General features: G+C 45.4%; 2 protein-coding genes and 1 pseudogene across 2 annotated transcripts; 1 reads left to right on the top strand and 2 right to left on the bottom strand.

Moving 5' to 3' along the window:
- On the top strand, positions 1 to 139 carry LOC125549669 (small nucleolar RNA Z247; annotated as a pseudogene).
- A 5,904-nt stretch (positions 140 to 6,043) lies between these two features.
- Positions 6,044 to 17,004, bottom strand: LOC125549442 (uncharacterized). Its single transcript, XM_048712853.2, has 16 exons — positions 16,298 to 17,004; positions 15,834 to 16,010; positions 14,400 to 14,507; positions 14,272 to 14,310; positions 14,082 to 14,177; positions 13,902 to 13,994; positions 13,676 to 13,769; positions 7,964 to 8,069; positions 7,412 to 7,511; positions 7,283 to 7,321; positions 7,093 to 7,188; positions 6,914 to 7,006; positions 6,663 to 6,779; positions 6,533 to 6,565; positions 6,383 to 6,433; positions 6,044 to 6,290 (listed from the first exon to the last, which is right to left on the bottom strand). The coding sequence occupies exons 1-16, from the start codon at positions 16,898 to 16,900 to the stop codon at positions 6,195 to 6,197; spliced, it is 1,941 nt and encodes a 646-aa protein (XP_048568810.2). The 5' UTR covers positions 16,901 to 17,004; the 3' UTR covers positions 6,044 to 6,194.
- On the bottom strand, positions 8,221 to 9,731 carry LOC147982273 (uncharacterized). Its single transcript, XM_087545768.1, has 3 exons — positions 9,682 to 9,731; positions 9,375 to 9,519; positions 8,221 to 8,928 (listed from the first exon to the last, which is right to left on the bottom strand). The coding sequence occupies exons 1-3, from the start codon at positions 9,729 to 9,731 to the stop codon at positions 8,278 to 8,280; spliced, it is 846 nt and encodes a 281-aa protein (XP_087401894.1). The 3' UTR covers positions 8,221 to 8,277.
- Positions 17,005 to 20,374: the final 3,370 nt, after the last annotated feature.

Genomic DNA, 20,374 nt, shown 5'->3' with positions numbered 1-20,374 from the left:
GCCTTGGACGAGGAAGAGGTGATCTCCCACATCCTTGCTGGACTGGATGAGGAGTACGACCCAGTGGTGTCGGCCATGTGTTCTAGGGTCGAACCTGTCAAGATCCCGGAGCTGTTCTCACAGCTTCTGAGTTTTGAGACTCGCCTGAATCTCCGCGGCGGGTCCTCTCAGTCGTCCGCAAATGCGGCGGCGCGTGTGCGTGGCTTCAACAAGAACAACAACTCCATCGGCAACGGTGATCGCGGCGGTGGTCGCGGCTTCAACAACAAACCAGGCGGCGGTGGTGACCGTGGCCGTGGTGGTGACCACGGCCGTGGTCGAGGCAACTCGGGAGGTAGGGGAAACTACAACAACAACTCCTCTGCCAAGCCGGTGTGCCAGATCTGTGGAAAAGTTGGCCACCCTGCTTGGAAGTGCTGGAAGCGCTACGACTCTTCATATCAGGGAGGAGAGGAGCGCTCGGCCAACATGGCTGCTCATCAGTATGGGGTTGACACCAACTGGTACATGGATAGTGGTGCAACCGACCATATTACAAGCGATCTGGAGAAGCTGACCGTCCGGGAGAAGTACACGGGCGGTGATCAAATTCATACTGCAAACGGATCAGGTATGTCCATTGATCATATTGATTATGCAACTATTTCTACCCGAGATCGTAATCTTCATCTAAAAGATGTTCTTCATGTTCCGGAGGCAACAAAAGATTTGATTTCCGCAAGTAAACTTGCTCTTGACAATAATACTATTGTTGAAATTCACCCTCATTTTTTTCTCATCAAGGATCTGGAAACGAGGAAGGTTCTACTTCGAGGCAGGGGTAGAAGAGGGCTCTATCTTGTCAAACACACCGAGGGAAACATCCAGAAGCATGTGCTCAATGTCACCAAACCACCTCTGGATTGGTGGCATAGACGTTTAGGTCATCCTTCTTCCATTGTTGTTAGGAAGATTCTTAGTGAGAATAAACTCCCGTGTGTCAATAATGATAGCAATAAGCATGTTTGTGACGCCTGCCAAAAGGGCAGAGGTCACCAGTTACCTTATCCTCAATCCTTGAGTAAATCTAAATTTCCTTTGAAACTAGTCTTTTCTGATGTAAAAGAGAACAAACCTATGACGACATTAAAATAATCACAATGGTATGCATCAGTAATCCTACAATTATGATACAATGCATGTTCTGTTGAGATCAATATAATGCAAGAGGGAACGTCGGATTAACTTTGCATGACCTGGCAGCCATGAGACAATTTTGGAGCAAAGGTGCAGACACCAACCTGATGTTGAAAACTATGGGAGCGATGCCGCTCCACTATCTGAAGGTTTTTTTTTTGCGGGAGCACGGGAAGTCGATTGTTGAGAGGCGGCAGCATCGTCGCTTCTTTGCAGCAGGGAGGTGGCGGAGGTCGTGCTTCAGGAGGCAGAGTCGTCAAGGTGGCCGGGGTTGGGCGCCTCGAGTCTGCAGCCTGGTGGTTCCGCACCGGATCTCCCTCCCCCTCTCCCCTGCCTCCACCGCCCCCACCCATCACCATCTCTCCCCAGATTATATCGAGATGCAGGTGAGGCGGCGGCCAGATCGATGTCGCGATGGAGGCGGCTCTATCGAGGTCCTCGCACGCTAGGAGAAGGAGAGGAGGATGCGGCGGCATGGGGTGCCTCTGCTCGCCCGCGTGGAAGAACGCCGGAGCGGTCGGCTGCAGCCTGCAGGGCATCGATGGTGCGTGGGTAGTGAATGGTGGCATCGCCTGTTCTGCTGCCAGGGATAAGAAGAGATCGACCGATGGGCTTCTGTTGGGCTTCTCTTGATCGATTATTACGCCGCCTCATCAGTTACGGAAGCCCAAAGAGGCTCGCTTATGATTTTGTTACCCCTGAAACAAAAAACAAAATGACTTGTTCAAAAGAATTACTGATCTGGCGAGCAATAATATTCTGTGATGGGTAAAAAAGTTAATTATCAAAATAAATGATGATGTGGCAGCTTGGTGAGGTGGGAGGGCTACATGTTTAGAGAAATGAGTTAGTGGGTTGCTCCTATTTAGTATTGATGATGATGTGGCATGATGATGATATGGATAGTGTGCATGTTGAAAGAATAGATAGAAGTGGGGAGCAACTTCTTAAGAATATTAGATATAGGACAAAAAGAGTAATATTTTTTTAAAAGAATATGCGGGGAAGTACTCCTCATACTAGTAGATAGACTATATATAATGATTAGGAGCACTGAGCGAGCAGATACGATCATCACAAGCTCCTCTGATCGCTCGAAACGAGTAATCAAACGCGCCGTGTTCCCCCGCCCACAGGCAGTAGATCCTTCACGATCATGACTACAAAATTTCATGCTTCACCTTTCACTAAAAAAAGAACAAATCAAGGCTCACCTTTTCTTCAAAAAAAAAAATCATGCACACTTGTTAAACGTCATATAGCACTTGTTTACAGAGGAAAAGACAAACCGACTTTGCAAAGAAAAAAAAACTCACACGTGTCTGCTTATGAAAAAAACAACAACAAAGCTTTCGGCAAAAACAACTAGTGGGTGGTTTGTTTTGTTTTTGCGTGGATCGGAGTGATAGATGAACTAGACAACGGAGCTCACGTGTATGACGAGGTAACACGGCATGGCAGACCAAGTAGTTTGGGCAGCTAGGCTCGGCAGTTGACCAGTGTCTAGATAGATTTTTTGCAACCTGGCCGGAAAGATTTTTTGCAACAGAGTCTGTTTTAAATACCGAAAAACAACGGTGTATTTTTCTCATTCTTCATTGGAAGAAACATTCTCAGAAAAGGTACGATCTTTTTTTTTGCGGGTATCACAAAAGGTACGGTCGATTTGTCATGAAATGTGTTACTGTATATTCCATCAAATTATAGACAATGTTGTAAGTAATGTGTGTATTTGATGAGTAGGACGTGATGTCACGTAACTTGTTCTTTCTTATAGGTAGCTTGAGCTAGTTTCTGGCTTTCACTATACCGTGGACCACTTCAAGAAGGCTCGCCACGAAGAAGAAAACGCTCTGATTGTGACGTGCCTTTTCGTAGGGTGGTTGCCCAACGGAATCGGGCCCGCACCTAGTTTCTCTCAGGTAAGGTACATTCAAAGGTCCACCTGCCAGCAGCAGAATGAATCTGAATTTTATCTTAGGTGACATTTTCTACCGCTGTCAAAAGTAAATAAATAAATAATGCAAGTATTCGTTCTACTCACTTTTTTCTTTTGGAAGTGTTTTGTCCTCTCAACTCGGCCAAATAATCTCTTGCTTCACATATTGAAGATTACTAAATCGGATCATGTTTGACCTCTCTACGTCTTTCAGTAAATAAGATGAAAGAGTATATTGTCCCTGTTGTTTGCGCGGTATATGGTTTTCTTATCTTACTGAAAAAACGAGAAAGGTCGCACCTGATTGTGCATGCAATTCCTGACAGCACACAACCATTGCTTTTGGTTGTGGTAATGGCACCTAACCTTTCGGTTGCACCTTAATCAACCGTCCAGAAGAAAGAATGAAGAACTGAAAAAGTAATCTCACCTTACATTTGTTTGGTGAGTTTGATGTAGACAACAGAGACGAAATAAGATTGCACCGCACACATGGGACCTATCATCATCACCATCGACTTAGTAAAATAAAGATTTCGGCAAAAGGAATTAAGCTCAAATTGCAACTAAACAATTACTAGAACAGGGGTACTATTTGGTACCGGTATTTTATTTTGTTTTAGGGAGAAGTATATTTTTTGTCCCTAAACTCTTTTGGAAGTATAGAAATAGTCCCTAAATTCAAAACCGGCAAAATTTAGTCCCTCAACTTTTCAAATCAGATTAGTTTAGCTCCTCATACCGCTTTGAGTGGTTTTCATCTGATGTGGACACGGTTTTGACCAAAAACTTGACACGTCACCTAGGTTTGACCGCCACGTCACAGTCCATGTCATTTTTTTCAAAACGCAGTGTCGGACAGCGTCATCCATGATGGTCATGCGGCGGAGATGAAGCGCTCGAGCGGCCAGAGGAGCTCGGCGACCCAGGGCGTGGCGTTGGCAGACGAGTGACTTGGCCTCCCTGTTGCACGGGCCGTCGAGCAGCAGCCTGCGCCCGGTGCGACGCCGCTGACCTTCTGGACAGGAAGCCTGAGCAGGAGGAGGAGCTCGAGGCGGCGAGCTCGGACAAGCCCTTTGCCGGCACCTCCGCTGACGGTGTTGGCCATGCATCCAATCATATGCAGCGGCGTGCAACATGCAGTCCAGGGAGCAACACATCGTGTGCGTATGTATTCTGGGCGAGATCGGATCAGCATGTTCATTGTGTTTCGCTTGCACCTCTGGCGGGCCGAATCAATATGTACGTTCACGCACACCTGCGTGTTTTGCCGGCGGCTAGAATCAATCCAGCAGCTTCTCTGCACTTCGTGTTCTGTCAGGAAGCATCGACTGGCCGCCGCACGCATGCAAAGCAGGCCAAGCACCTCTATCTTGCGCGCATGTCGAACGCAGCTCGCGCTCCTTCCTGGAGCACGCGTGCCTCACAGGAGACCCATGGCCGCGCCCTGGTGCACCGGCTCATTGCAGGAGCTCGCGTGGTGCCCCTCCATCCATCCTAGCTACGGCCATATCAAGCCCAACCACAACATGAATTGAAGAACGGTAAGTCCGTAAGTGCAGACCTTGTTTTTATGAGGATCCCGCGCGAGCGGGCAGACTTGAGCCACCAGCGGTGGCAGCGACAGGAGCAAAAGAACAGCTTTGGGAGCTTCACGCACTTGACCCTGCCTCCAGCACTCTAGCAGACTAAGGGCATAATACACATGCCATCGTTCATCAGCCTCACCATGGACCGCCCGGGCCGACACGCACCGAGCCGCACCACGCCGGCTGCAGGCGCCGCCGTATTTGCTCGTTGCACACACTGCCGGGCGCCGTCGACACGCACTGCCGCTCGCTGAGCATTATACCGAGCACCTTTCGTGCACGTGTCCGAGTCAAAAACCACACCGCGTCAGCAGAAAATCACCCTAAGCAAGATGCGGGATTAAACTTATCCGGTTTTGAAAGTTGAGGGACTAAACTTATCCGGTTTTGAAAGTTGGAGGACTAAGTTTTGCTGGTTTCGGAGTCGAGGTTCCATTGCTATACTTTCGAAAGAGTTGAAGGATGAAAAATATACTTATCCCTTTGTTTTATTTGCATTTATAGTTGAACAAGACAGTGGAGCTCACGTGAGCAAAGCATGGCAGACCAAAGTAGGTTAGGTACTTAGATTAGGTGGTTGACGGTGTCTATCTGGATAGGTGATCACCGGCAAGATTTTGCAACACAACCCCTTCTATCTGTCTGCCTTACATATACTTCCTTCGTCCAAAAATACTTGTCATCAAAATAAATAAAAATGGATGTATCTAGAAATATTTCCGGACGGAGGGAGTACATACAGCTAATAAAACAATACTAATAACCTTGCAGCTACTTGTTTAAGAAAAATTACTAATTAAACAGGTAAATGAAAGGTACATTGCTCAGTTAGTTGGTTGCTGGCACTGCCATTGCACTGCACCACATCAATCCACACCTCTGTTAGACTTCGACTATTAGTAGCGTTAGTGGTTGAAGTGGAGATGAAAGGTACATGGCTCAATTAGTTGGTTGTTGCCACTACACCACATCAATCCACACCTGCTCCGCTGTATTATTTAGCTAGTTGCTCAACTTTCTGGCTCGTGTTTTCCAGACAAGCAACAGCATGGACTGAGCATATAGACTCCTATCTGAAATGATTTACTCCGTCCATCCTTCGATAACAGTGCCATTCATTTAGTCAAAATTTGCATGCATTTGAGTTTTGAGCTGATCACTGGAGGGTATGAGTTTGCGCTCACAGGTAATTGAAATCTGTCTGGTGGCCATGGCCCTCTAGGCTAATCCTGCAGCTGATTTGGGGCACAAGATGAGCCCCAACCCCCATGTGAACTGCAAAATAAGCAACAGCCTCCTCATGCCATTTTGTCGAAAAAGCTTTCCATGTTGGCTCTTCTCCTGCCATGGGGTCAGCTCCATCCAAGTTGCCAAAGCCTCCGAGCAAAGGCAGGTAAACAAATTTATGCTCTGACCATATATAGGAGCAACAAGAACATGACAATGGCGGCAAAAGGAACCGCTAATAAGCACGTCAGCAACAAACACATCTACGCTGGTATCTCGGCATTGGGAATCAATCCTATGGCTTCTGCAACCTTGAGCTTCTTCCTCGCGTACTGCACATATGTCTTTGGCAACGCGCGCTGAAATAGGAAAGAATGAGATACTGTACAATACTACACACAAAACATGCAGGGCGGAAACAATACTGCCTACCAATATCTACACAACATACCTTGAATCTAACTTCCTGCGAAATCAACTCTTGGGCTATCCAATCCGGAACCTATAGACAAAGGAGCGACATCAGACACGAGGATATATATAGTCTACATAACGGATTCCAATCGATGCAAGACCACACCACCACCCTACATATACTTACTTCCTTACTAATGCCCTCTGTGCACCGGCGAAACTGCAAGGGAAGACGATTAAAGAATTTGCTTCGTAAGAGATACAAATTAGCCAATGAAGACACATAAATAACACCTATGAACCAAAAAAGAACCTACTTGTCGCTCCAGTTGCAAAAAGCCTCCAGGTCGCTGCAGCTCGGCCTTCAAAGTGTGTTGGCGCGATGGAATCAAATTCTCATTGCAAACTTCCTGCAGAGCATCTCTGAAACACATCTACAAGTTGTCCAAGGAAACAGAAAACAACATCAGCATCCACCAAGCATATAAATAGGGAAATAGAATTGAGAAACCCGACCAATAAAAAAACACTGTTATAGTTCTGAAAAAGGCTGATGTACAATGCTGACCTGCTGCCCAGTAACCCGCTTCCAAATCTCAAAATAGGCACGGTCAAGACCTTTAACAAACATGGCATAAAAGAGAGTCCTCCATATATACTCCTAAATTTAATCAAAAGATTGCAATTGTCAGATACAATCATGACTAGAGCTGACAATCTATATGAGCAAGAACAAAGGGATCGTACCATGAAACCATAATATGCTAGACTGAAATCAATGTTGGGGAACTCTGCAGCAATCCTAATTGCTTGGTATAAACCCTTACGACGGATTTGATCCCACTAAATAGTAGAACAGGAAAGTTAATGTGATGCTACAACGCGTATGTAGAGATTAGTTGTCATTCCATGGTTTTGAGAGGTCATATAGGCCTACCTCCGGAGTACCTTCTTTAAGCACATGATTTTCAAGCCACTGTTAAGAACAGAAGGTTGTTAGTCCAATTTATTTTTTTACAGAACAGAGTTTTAAACTTGGACTAGCAGATTGTTGCAGCATGCATACCTTAATTTCCTTGACCATCTTTTCCCAGTATTGCACATAATCTCTATCAACTTCAGGGGTGTTATAAAACGCTATGTATTGACTCAAGCTTTCATACTCACTCCAAGTCTGCACCAGAAAAGAAGGAAAGCAACATATTGCAGATGTCCTGAGAAAAATGCATCACTATATTAAACCCTATTTCTATTTGATCGAAAAGCAGTTCTATCACAACTCTTGGCGAAGAAGGTATAATTGTTGTCATTTTCTTCTAGGGTGCACATATTATGGTATGTTCCACAATTTAATGCAAGCACAAATATTTTTAACTATGCTTAATCTCCACAAGATGCGATGTTCATAGTTTTAATTTTTGCATTTTGCATAGAACCTCATATCCATACAACTCGGGAGTTCTCACTCAAAACCGTGCTAAAAGAAGTAGAAATTGCAGTCAGAATTCCGTAGCTGTAAGATAAATATTTGGGGTAACCCGTTCAAAGGTAAGAAGAGAAGAAGAAACTGGTTACTGTCTGCATGAGCACAGATTAAGTCCATAGGCAAACTGGTTACTGAACTGAAAGTGTACTTACACGGTTAGGAAGGACTAGCCGCTGGTAATCGCTCAAGGATGCAAGTAAACAGAGGTCGGAGTCAAAATACCAGCCAAAGGCGCCCTCTTCCAGGTAAGGGGATAAGTCTTTATCCCCCAAGGCAAGCTCAATAGGGTACTTGCGTTCCAATGTGGCATCGTCTAGCTCGTCGATATGCTTTCCTTTCAACAACTACACAGATGGACAGATGAGTAAGTACATAAGATGGTATTTAACTATATGCGTATGATTGATCGCCATAGACAGGTAGGTGCCAGCATTGGTGTTGTTGATTCAGTCAAGGTACATAAGAGGGTATATAAGTATATAACTAACCAGCCAAGCTTTGATGTGATAACGAACATACTTGACATGGAGCCTGTTGAACTGCTCTTGATTCAGTCTAGTGTCAGTGTCAATTTCAGCACTGCTGCGAGCCTTCAACACTTCGGAGTACTTGACGAATTCCTCCTCAGCGATATCATCACCGGAGTCCTCTCCAGAATCTCCATCTCGTCCATGGACATCGTCTGGTCGGCTCAACAACTTGTGGGCTTGATATTCAACAAGAGCTGCCCGCAGCTCATCATCGTAGAAAGTAGTACGAACAAGGGCTTCGACAGTTTCATCAGAAGGGAGATTTGGGCCGCCGTCGTAGTCGGCACCGGCTGGTAGCTGCAGTTCGGCGAGGTGCGAGGCGAGGATCTCATGGTACCTGGACTCGTAAGCCCACCCGGTGCCCGGCGGCCCATCGAGGGATCCGGACGGCGAGGCCCCGTGGTCACCGGAACTCGGTTCGCAGTCACTGCTGCTGCTGCTTCCGTCCGACGATTCGACGGGTTGCCCCGGCAGCGACGCGGCGTCGTCGCCGCGGAGCCGGCGGGAGGCCCCTGCGGCATCTGATCGACCGCGCCTCTTGGGCCGTGTGTGATTGAGCGGCCGGGGCTAGGTTTTGTTCTGAGGCCACTGGTGCGGAAAAGGCGCCATTACCAAAAGTTTCCAGAATCTATAACTCCCGAACGTGTCTTGTTTTACGTTTTGATGCCGAACTTTGTCAACACCATTAGATCGATGCACCAATCATGAAACAGGGCCTTTCTGCCACGTCACCACAAACGCTGGTTCGGTGAATCGAGGCTCCATCCCGAACGATGTCCACCTTACCACATGTACAATCTTACGAGTATCATGTAGGATAAATTATGAAGTGAAGTAGAGATAAATTATAAGAATATGCTTGTCTTCTCTTATTTAAGAGATAATCTCTTAGCACAATTTGTCTCATCATATTTTAAGAAATACTTAATTATTAAAGATAAGTCTAAGATATAACCCATTATAGACATACTTTTTCATCATATTTAAATAGCATGCAATACATAAGATAAGACTGTCTTATCAACCATTATACATGTCCTTATCCTCTCACTTCGTCTATCAACTCGCCACTCCCTCCCACCTCCGTCGATTTCACCACTTCCCACTGCATCAGCGCTGGTGGCCACCCCATTTGTCACCTGCGAGAAGGAAGAGGAGCTGGTACACCACTTCCACGGTGTTGAATTATACTGTCACATCTCTGTACATTGTAACGGCAGTCTATAACTTTGTAGTCCTAGTCTTGGGGGTGCATCTTAGTCCATCGCATCTCTAGCTGATCGTGTCCTGCATGTAGGGGACTCTCGTCTGTATATGTACCTGAACTGTAACTGAATCAGAGGCGCGTTTCTCCCACCCTCCTCTCCCATGTCTTCCTGGGGCGCCGCTCCCGTTTCCTCCCCTGTCAGCTCCGTCACTAGCGAGGACCTCGTCGTCGAACGGGCCGCTGAGCAGGCTGTCAACAGTGGAGGCGCGCAGCTCGCGCCTTCCCCTCGTCCCCGCGCCCAGGTCACCGATGATGACCCCTCCCATGCCAGCTCTCTTCCTCTCGCTGCTCCAACCGTCAATGGTACGTTGCCCCTCGCATCCCTCCACACTGCCGGCGCCTCCTCCGCCGTCCCCTCGATCGTCAACATCAGCAGCTACATCCAGTTCAAGGTCGATCTAGGTGCCGTCAACTTCAACCGCTGGCGCAAGGTCATCAGCTTCCTCCTCGCCCAGGACCACGCCCAGGACCACGTCCAGAAGGGGCCGGACTCCCGGCTCGCTGATCCCGACTGGCGCGACGTGGACAACACGATCATGCTCGAGTTCCTGGCCACCGTCGAGGGGGAGCTCCTCGACATCGTCGCACCACCGGAGTCCTCGGCGTACTTGATCTGGTCGCGGCTCCATGACTATTTCTTCGACAAGCAAGCTGGGCGCCGACTCCATCTGAGCCGGGAGTTCCGCGCCTGCGTCCGCGGCGACAAATCCGTCCACAACTACTGCCGTCAACTCCAGCAACTCGCCTCGTACTACTAGTAGATAGGCTATATAATGATTAAGAGCACTGAGCGAATTCGCAGACACGATCATCACGAGCTCCTCTGATCACTCGAAATGAGTAATCAAACGCGCCGTGTTCCCCCGTTCACAGGCAGTAGATACTTCACGATCATTACTACCAAATTTCATGCTTCACCTTTCCCTAATAAAATAAATTGAGCCTCGTCTCTTTTCTTCAAAAAGATCATGCACATTTGTTAACCCAGTCAACTTTTTTTCTTAGCACTCGCAGTTTATTTCATAAAAAAAACTCATAAGAGCATCTACAGCCGGGCACCCTAGACCCTCCTCAAACGCCCGGGCGGCCCGCGCGGTCACTGACCGGTCATGAAAATCTAACCCAGACGGGCGCCTCAAACGGGTCTCATACGCACTGGCTGACGAGCACCCCTCATATATATCTAGCTCAAATATGAGGTAGATATAGGGGCGCCTGGGTGCGTCCGCCGACCGCGCTACAGGTCGTGGCGGTCCCACATGCAGCGACTGAAGCTTCGTCCTCTCCCATCTGGGCACCAAAATTTTAGTCCCACATCGCCGGGCGAGGTGGACGCTGACCGGCTTGAATAGTCGCGCCGGCACACACGGGCAAGTTTCATTGTGTAGGTCTATCAATTATCGTTGGGTGAGCAAGATAACTTGACACTAGACTACATTTCATTACTTGATGATTGTTCGTCGAGTGTCAAGTTCGTCTCGTTCATGTACGTTGATACCCCCACTGCAATGACATCAGATCTTTCATTGTGTTCATCAATTTTTTGTTGACAAATTGTGATTTACAAAAAGCTGTACATACATGAATGTTTCCCTAGTAAAGGAGATAGACCTTGATTATGAATCTTCTATGTCATAAGCTTATCGCTTCTGCACAACCTGGCTATTTAAGCCGGTCGTCTAGCTCGTCACGAGGCGAGGTGGGACTAATATGAGTGTGAAAATCTTAACTATGAGCAATTTTTGGTGTGTTTTGACAGCCCAGCCGGTCCAAGACGACGGGATGATCATTGTGCATGGCGCTGCATGTAATAAGTGGTTCGGAAATAGGGTATGTGGTTGCAAATGGTCAATTTTGAGGCCCGCCTAGTCACCGTCCGCGGGCGTTTGAGGGGGCCAAATTTGTTCATTCCGGTTGTAGATGCCCTAAAATCTTTCAGTGACCTTATATTCGTTTACAGAGGAAAAGACAAACCAACTTTGCAAGAGAAAAAAACTATCACGGGTCTGCTTATAAGAAAAACAAAGCTTTCGGCAAAAACAATTGGTGTTTGGTTTGGTTTTGTTTTGCCTAGAGTGATAGCTGAACAAGACAACAGAGCTCACATGCATGATGGGGAACACGGCATGGCAGACCAAGTAGTTTAGGCGGCTATACCGTGGACCGCTCCAAGGAGGCTCTCCACGAAATAGAAAACGCCCTGATCGTGGGGTGGTTGCTCAACGGAATGAATCGGGCCCTCAGCTAAGGTTATGTTGCTCTACGTAAATAAATAAATGTGCAAGCTCAATAGTCGTTCTACTCACTTTTTTTTAGGTAGTGTTTTGTCCTCTCAACTTGGCCGAACAATCTCTTGCTTCAAATATTGAAGATTACTAAATCGGATCATGTTTGACCTGTGTACATTTTTCAGTAAAAAAAAAGAAACAGTGTATTGTCCCTGTCGGTTTGCGCCGTATATGGTTTTCTTATCTTACTGAGAAAAACGAGAAAGGTCACACCTGATTGTGCATGCAATTCCTGGCAGCACAAAAGCATCGCTTTTGGTTGTGGCAATGGCACCTAACCTTTCGGTTGCACCTTAATCAACCGTCCAGAAGAAAGAATCATCTTACATTTGTTTGGTGAGTTTGATGTAGACAACAGAAACGAAACAAAATTGCACCGCACACATGAGACCATCATCATCACCATCATCGTAGTAAAATAAAAGCTTTCGGCACAAGGAATAAAGCTCAAATTACAACTAAACAATTAGTAGAACATGGGTAATATTTGGTACGGTATTTTATTTTGTTTTATTTGCATTTATAGTTGAACAAGACAGTGGAGCTCACGTGAGCAAAGCATGGCAGACCAAGTAGGTTAGGTACTTAGGTTAGGTGGTTGACCAGTGTCTGTCTTGATAGGTGATCACCGGCAGGATTTTGCAACACAACCCATACTATCTGTCTGCCTTATATATGCAGTTAATAAAACAATAATAACCTTGCAGCTACTTGTTTAAGAATACTTACTAATTAAATATGAAAAGGTACATGGCTCACTTAGTTGGTTGCTGGCTCCACTGTATTTAGCTAGTTGCTGAACTTACTGGCTTGTATTTTCCAGTCAAGCAGAAGCATGGACTCAACATATTAGAATCCTATCTGAAATGATTTACCCTTTCCATCCTTGAACAAGAGTACCATTCATTCCGTCAAGATTTGCATGCATTTGAGTTTTGAGCTCATCACTGGAGGATATGAGTTTGGGGTCACATGTGCTTGGAATCTATCTGGTGGCCATGGCCCTCTGGACAAATCCTGCAGCTGATTTTAGGGCCACACCATGTGAACTGCAAACCTAAGCAAAAGCCTCCTCATGCCATTTTGCCGAAAAAGCTTTCCAGGTTGGCTCTTCTTCTGCCATGGGGTCAGCTCCATCCAAGTTGCCAAAGCCTCCGAGCAAGGCAGATAAAACAAATTATGCTCTGACCATAGGAGCAACATGAACATGGCAATGGCGAAAGAAGGAACCGCTAATAAGCACGTCATCAACAAACACATCTACGCTGGTATCTAGGCCTTGGCCTTGGGAATCAATCCTATGGCTTCTGCAACCTTGAGCTTCTTCCTCGCGTATTGCGCATATGTCTTTGGCAACGCGCGCTGAAATAGGAAAGAATGAGATACTGTACAATACTACACACAAAACATGCAGGGGGGAAACAATACTGCCTACCAATATCTACACAACATAGCTTGAATCTAACTTCCTGAGAAATCAACTCTTGGGCTATCCAATCCGGAACCTATAGACATAAAGGAGCAACATCAGACACGAGGATATATATAGTCTATATAACAGATTCCAATCGATGCAAGACCACACCACCAAATTACATATACTTACTTCCTTACTAATGCCCTCTGTGCACCGGTGGAACTGCAAGGGAAGACGATTAAAGAATTTGCTTCATAAGAGATACTAATTAGCCAATGAAGACACATACATAACACCTATGAACCAAAAAAGAACCTACTTGTCGCTCCAGTTGCAAAAAGCCTCCAGGTTGCTGCAGCTCGGCCTTCAAAGTGTGTTGGCGCGATGGAATCAAATTCTCATTGTAAACTTCATGCAGAGCATCTCTGAAACACATCTACAAGTTGTCCAAGGAAACAGAAAATAACATCAACATTCACCAAGCATAAATAGGGAAATAGCATTGAGAAACCCGATCAATTAAGAAACACTGTGATAGTTCTGAAAAAAGCTGATGTACAATGCTGACCTGCTGCCCAGTAACCCACTTCCAAATCTCAAAATAGGCACGGTCAAGACCTTTCACAAACACGACATAAAAGCGAGTCCTCCATATATACTCCTAAATTTAATCGAAAGATTGCAATTGTCAGATACAACCATGACAAGAGCTTACAATCTAAATGAGCAAGGGACAAAGGGATCGTACCATGAAACCATAATATGCTAGACTGAAATCAATGTTGGGGAACTCAGCAGCAATCCTAATTGCTTGGTACAAACCTTTACGACGGATTTGCTCCCACTAAATAGCAGAACAGGAAAGTTAATGTGATGATACAACGCGTATATAGAGATTAGTTGTCATTCCATGGTTTTGAGAGGTCATAAAGGCCTACCTCTGGAGTATCTTCTTTAAGCACATGATTTTCAAGCCACTGTTAAGAACAGAAGATTGTTAGTCCAATTTATTTTTTACAGAACAGAGTTTTAAACTTGGACTAGCTGATCGTTGCACCATGCATACCTTAATTTCCTTGACCATCTTTTCCCAGTATTGCACATAATCTCTATCAACTTCAGGGGTGTGATAAAACGCTATGTATTGACTCAAGCTTTCATACTCATTCCAAGTCTGCACCAGAAAAGAAGGAAAGAAATATATTACAGCTGTCCCGAGAAAAATGCATCACTATATTAAACTCTATTTCTATTTAATTGAAAAGCCGTTCTATCACAACTCTTGGTGAAGAAGGTATAATTGTTGTCATTTTCTTCTAGGGCGCACATATTATAGTATTTTCCACAATCTAATGCAAGCACAAATATTTTCAACTATGCTTAATCTCCACAAGATGTGATGTTCATAGTTTTATTTTCAGTTTTGCTAAAGTACATCTAGATGTGCCATAAGTATTGCACATCTAAGTCCTATGTCATTGATCTTATGTCGAGATTCGTGTGGATATTTCCTTTTTCTTTTTTCTTTTCCTCTTATAGCACATCTAGATGTGCCCTAGACAAACCCATTTTTGCTAAAGCACATCTAGGTGTGCCATAAGTATTACACATCTAAGTCCTATGTCATTGATCTTATGTCGAGATTCGTGTGGATATTTCCTTTTTCTTTTTTCTTTTCCTCTTTATGCTTTGATTCACTCACTTAGATGTGCAATAACTATAGCACATCTAGATGTGCCCTAGACAAACCCATTTTTGCTAAAGCACATCTAGATGTGCCATAAGTATTACACATCTAAGTCCTATGTCATTGATCTTATGTCGAGATTCGTGTGGATATTTCCTTTTTCTTTTTTCTTTTCCTCTTTATGCTTTGATTCACTCACTTAGATGTGCAATAACTATAGCACATCTAGATGTGCCCTAGACAAACCCATTTTTGCTAAAGCACATCTAGATGTGCCATAAGTATTACACATCTAAGTCCTATGTCATTGATCTTATGTCGAGATTCGTGTGGATATTTCCTTTTTCTTTTTTCTTTTCCTCTTTATGCTTTGATTCACTCACTTAGATGTGCAATAACTATAGCACATCTAGATGTGCCCTAGACAAATCATTTTTTGTCACACCTAATCTGATGTCCACTCTGTTTTGTGGTCTATTTTTTTGTCCTAGTCTTTTTTGTTTCTTGTTGCTGCATTATATATTTGTGGGAGCTTAGATGTGACATCCTTCAAAAACATCTAGATATGAATTAGACAAACTGTTTATTTTTTGCATTCCACATAGAACCTCATGTCCATACAACTCGGGGGTGCTCACTCAAAACCGTGCTAAAAGAAGTAGAAATTGCAGCCATGATTCCGTAACTCTCCAAGCTGTCGGAGAAATATTTCAGGTCACCCGTTCAAAGGTAAGAAGGGAAAAAGAAACTGGTTACTGGCTGCATGAGCACAGATTAAGTCCATATGCATCACTGAACTGAAAGTGTACTTACACAGTTAGGAAGGACTAGCCGCTGGTAGTCGCTCAAGGACGCAAGTAAACAGAGGTCGGAGTCGAAATACCAGCCAAAGGCACCATCTTCCAGGTAAGGCGATAAGTCTTTATCCCCCAAGGCACCATCTTCCAATGTAGCGTCGTCTAGCTCGTCGATATGCTTTCCTTTCAACAACTACACAAATGGAAAGATGAGTAAGTACATAAGAGGGTATTTAACTATGTGTATATGATTGATCGTGATCAATGTTTTAAATAGCGGGCTATGCCAAATAGCGGCAGACCTCAAAATCAGCTATAGCGGGCTATAGCGGGAAATTTGTACATGAGTCCATTTAGCGGCACCCTGCTGAAAAGGCTATAGCGGGCTATAGCGGAAACTATGATCGTGATAGACAGATAGGTGCCAGCATTGGTGTTCTTGATTCAGTCCAGTTACATAAGAGGGGGTATATAACTAACCAGGCAAGCTTTGATGCGATAACGAACATACTTGACATGGATCCTGCTAAACTGCTCTTGATTCAGTCGAGTCTCGGTGTCAATTTCAGCACTGCTGCGAGCCTTCAGCTCTTCGGAGTACTTGATGAATTCCTCCTCGGCGATATCATCGCCGGAGTCCTCTCCAGAATCTCCATCTCCTCCCAGGACATCATCTGGCCCGCTGAAGAACTTGTGGGCTTGGTATTCTACCAGAGCAGCCCGCAGCTCATCATCGTAGAAAGAAGGACGAACAAGGGCTTCGACGGTTTCGTCTGTGGGGAGATCGGGGCCTTCCTCATCGGCGCAGGCTGGTAGAGGCAGTTGGGCGAGGCGCGAGGCGAGGATCTCATGGTACCTCGACTCGTAAGCCCGCCCGGTGCTCCGCGGCTCTTCGAGGGATCCGGACGGCGACGCGCACGCGCCGTGGTCGCCGGAACTCGTTTCGCCCTGGCTGTCACTGCTGCTGCTGCTTTCGTCCGACGATTCGACGGGGAGCCCCGGCAGCGACGCGGCGTCGTCGTCGCGGCGCCGGCGGGAGGCCCCTGCCCGACGGCCGCCGCGCCTCTTGTGCTGCAGCGGCATCTGATCGACGGTCGCCTGGCGGGTTCGTGGGGCTAGGTTTTGTCCTTTTTTTTGATAACCACGTATCTACTCCGTATCTAACCACGTATAACCACGTATCTATATTTATATAAAATAATAAAAGTAATATAAGAGCTAACCAAATCCTTCCTGGCCCACAATAATTAGCTAATGTCGACCAATGGATCTTAAAACATACAAATAATTATCCACCTTTGCCCTTCGTTGATTATCCTAATCAGAGTCCTAAAAAATACTATAAGGTCACATAGTATTACCCACGCAGCCGCCGCTGCCGCGCCCCGGTCACGCATGCAGCCACCGTCCTCGTGAAGCCAGCCGATCCACTTTCCTCCCATGCATGCACATCATCACATCACATCCGTATTAAATAGACCAACAAGCCTCTTGCCCATGCATGCACGCATCTTTGGACTACTTCAACACGTACATGTGTTTTTCTTTGGTGGAAATTGATCCAGATGAACACTTGCTTCATCGAACAGTTTGTTTATTATGTCTTCATAGATGCATGCAAGACGTGCCGGTGCACTGCGAGATGAATGTTGGCCGGTGGCCAGCCGGCGGCCGGAGCCAGGTAATCATCAATTTGGCACTCCTCTACGTACTCACATTCCCGTGATATAGATTACAAGATGGCTTTTGATGCAATCTAACTGTCTCCTCATATAGCTAGCCAGAATTCATGCATCTACACTGATATAAATCAACTCAACAAGAAGACTTTAAGAATCGGAAGCGTTCCTACTCCTCGATGAGGAGCCGCGTTTGGTTTATATTGATATGGGGCAGAACAGCCGTGCCTTGGCTTACAAGTTGGAGAGACCAGATCGCTATGGATTCAGGTCGTTACAAGAGGTTTCCTGAATAGCTACGGGAGAGAGAGAGAGAGAAAGACATGTTGGTTGAGATTACAAAGTAGAGATAAACATAAATTCTAACACCCTCCCTTAATCTCAACTATCCTAAGTTTAGATTACTCTTGAACTCCTCAAATGATTTTGCCGGTAATGCCTTGGTGAAGCCATCTGCCACTTGATCCTTGGAAGGGATGAACCGTATCTCAAGTTTCTTCTCTGCAACCCTTTCTCGCACAAAATGAAAATCAATTTTAATATGTTTAGTCCTTGCATGAAAGACTGGATTTGCAGATAAATATGTGGCTCCCAAGTTATCACACCATAGGCATGAGATACGATTTAGTTTGATTCCCAATTCCTCAAGTAGTGACTCTAACCAAATGATTTCTGCAGTAGCATTTGCCAGAGATTTATATTCAGCTTCTGTGCTTGATCTGGACACAGTAGCTTGTTTCCTTGCACTCCAGGAAATAAGATTGGAACCAAAAAATACTACAAAGCCTCCAGTTGAGTTCCTGTCATCACTGCAACCTGCCCAATCAGCATCAGAAAATGCACTAACAAGTGTAGAATTAGAACACCTGAAATTAAGTCCCAATCCCACTGTATGCTTTACATATCTCACAATCCTCTTGACAGCTGTCCAATGAGCAGTAGTAGGAGCATGCAAATACTGACAAACTTTGTTAACAACAAAGGATATATCTGGACGTGTGAGTGTTAGATATTACAGTGCTCCCACGGCACTTCTGTACCTTGTACTTTCTTCCTCCTGAAGAGGCTCTCCTTCATATGCTAAGAGTTTTTCTGAGGAAGACAACGGTGTGGAGGCAGGCTTGCAGTTTTTCATTCCCATACGAACAAGAAGTTCATTTGCATATTTTTCCTGATTCAACACTATGCCATCTTGAGTTTTCTTGACCTCAATGCCTAAGAAGAAATTAAAATCGCCTAGATCCTTCAAGGCAAATTCTGAGCTCAGGTCATGCAGAAGTGCATTAGTGGCATTTTGTGAGGAGCTTGCAACAATAATGTCATCAACATATATGAGCACGAAAACGACTACCTTTGCCTTGTTATAAATAAACAAAGATTTACCAGCCTTTGATGCAATGAAGCCAAGACACTTTAACTGAGAACGCAGCCTAGCATACCATGCTCTAGGTGCTTGTTTCAACCCATATAATGCCTTGTCAAGTTTGCACACATAATGTGGAGTTTTCTTGTTTACATACCCTGGTGGCTGTCTCATGTAGACCTCCTCTTCTAGAACGCCATGCAAGAATGCATTCTGTACATCTAGCTGTCTCAAACTCCAGCCCCTGGATACAGCAATAGCTAAAATAAGTCTTATAGTCACAGCTTTCACAACAGGGCTAAAGATATCTTCATAATCTATACCATAGCGTTGTTTGAAGCCCTTTGCAACTAGACGTGCCTTGTACCTGTCAATAGATCCATCTGCCTTCTTTTTGATTCTATACACCCATTTACAATCAATGATGTTTTTACCTCTCTGATCAGGCACAAGATGCCAAGTCTTGTTCTTCATAAGTGCAAAATATTCCTCATCCATTGCCTTCTTCCACCTCGGATCATCTAGTGCATCATTCAATGTTCTCGGTTCACCTAGAATACACAACATTCCATATCATATAGTGCCATCAGTATGAATTTTTGGATTCTTTATACCTTTTTGTAATCGCGTCATCACCCGTGTAGATGTTGCTGGCTGTGTATGCGTGGAAACAGGGGAGCTGTTCACAGAAGATCCAGATGGTTCTGCTGCATGCGCCGACGTAGATGATCCTGCAGAATCCTGTGTGGCCGATCCTGCGGAGGTTGCATTGGTGGCCACAGAATCCGTGGTTGCAGGCGATCCCACGTCCACTGTAACCTGCATGCGGGTGGACCGCAAGGCAGATTCGGGCCCGCTTGACGGCGGCGTGGTGACGCACGGCTGGATCGGGCAGGACCCCCGCCCGTGTCTATCCAGAACACAATCCGAGGCGGATCTCGCCCCGCGATCCGAGGCTGATTGGCGGACAGGAATTGAGGGCACCGCCAGATCTCCTCCATTTTCCGCGCCAAGTTCGTCCTCTTGCGGTGCATGAAATACCACATGGTTTTGATCATTTTGTCCACCATTTTCTTCACCGTTTTTACCATTGTCTTCACCGACCTGCACAGGCATAAAAGCAGAACTGACACCAGTAGAATTATCAACATTTTGGTTAGTACAATTGTCGCCCCCATGATCAAAACTCCTAAGATTTTGAGGAAGGAGAAGAATCTCCTTTCGAAGAAGGGCATCGGCATTAGGATGAAAAGATGCAAATGGGAAAATGGACTCATCAAAAATGACATCCCTGGATATGTAAACTCTTCCCGTAGGAACATCTAAACATTTTACTCCTTTGTGCATTGGACTATATCCTAAGAACACACATCTCTTTGAACAAAACACAAGTTTACGCGTGTTATCACTAGTGCAGAACCGGGCAATAGCACCGGTTCGTAAGGCCCTTTAGTGCCGGTTTAGTAACCGGCACTAAAGTGTGGGCACTAAAGCCCCCCCCTTTAGTACCGGTTC

The sequence above is a fragment of the Triticum urartu genome, chromosome 3A, assembly GCF_056163025.1.
Source record: "Triticum urartu cultivar PI428250 chromosome 3A, HENAU_Tu73, whole genome shotgun sequence".
NCBI lineage: Eukaryota > Viridiplantae > Streptophyta > Magnoliopsida > Poales > Poaceae > Triticum > Triticum urartu.
The sequence above is the reverse complement of the archived record's forward strand: the minus strand, read 5'-3'. Positions and strand labels throughout refer to the sequence as shown.

What these genes read in the sequence shown, in the direction of transcription:
- LOC147982273 (XM_087545768.1), bottom strand. Translation starts at nt 9,731, where the DNA reads ATGGGAGAGGAGGGTGGGAGAAACGCGCCTCTGATTCAGTTACAGTTC. An exon ending in CTGATTCAGTTACAGTTCAG is followed by an intron (nt 9,520 to 9,681) that starts GTACATATACAG and finishes GTGGTGTACCAG; the next exon opens with CTCCTCTTCCTTCTCGCAGG. An exon ending in GTATAATGGTTGATAAGACA is followed by an intron (nt 8,929 to 9,374) that starts GTCTTATCTTAT and finishes AACAAAACCTAG; the next exon opens with CCCCGGCCGCTCAATCACAC.
- LOC125549442 (XM_048712853.2), bottom strand. Translation starts at nt 16,900, where the DNA reads ATGCCGCTGCAGCACAAGAGGCGCGGCGGCCGTCGGGCAGGGGCCTCC. An exon ending in TAGCATATTATGGTTTCATG is followed by an intron (nt 13,995 to 14,081) that starts GTACGATCCCTT and finishes GATTAAATTTAG; the next exon opens with GAGTATATATGGAGGACTCG. An exon ending in TTTTGCAACTGGAGCGACAA is followed by an intron (nt 6,566 to 6,662) that starts GTAGGTTCTTTT and finishes CTTCCCTTGCAG; the next exon opens with TTTCGCCGGTGCACAGAGGG.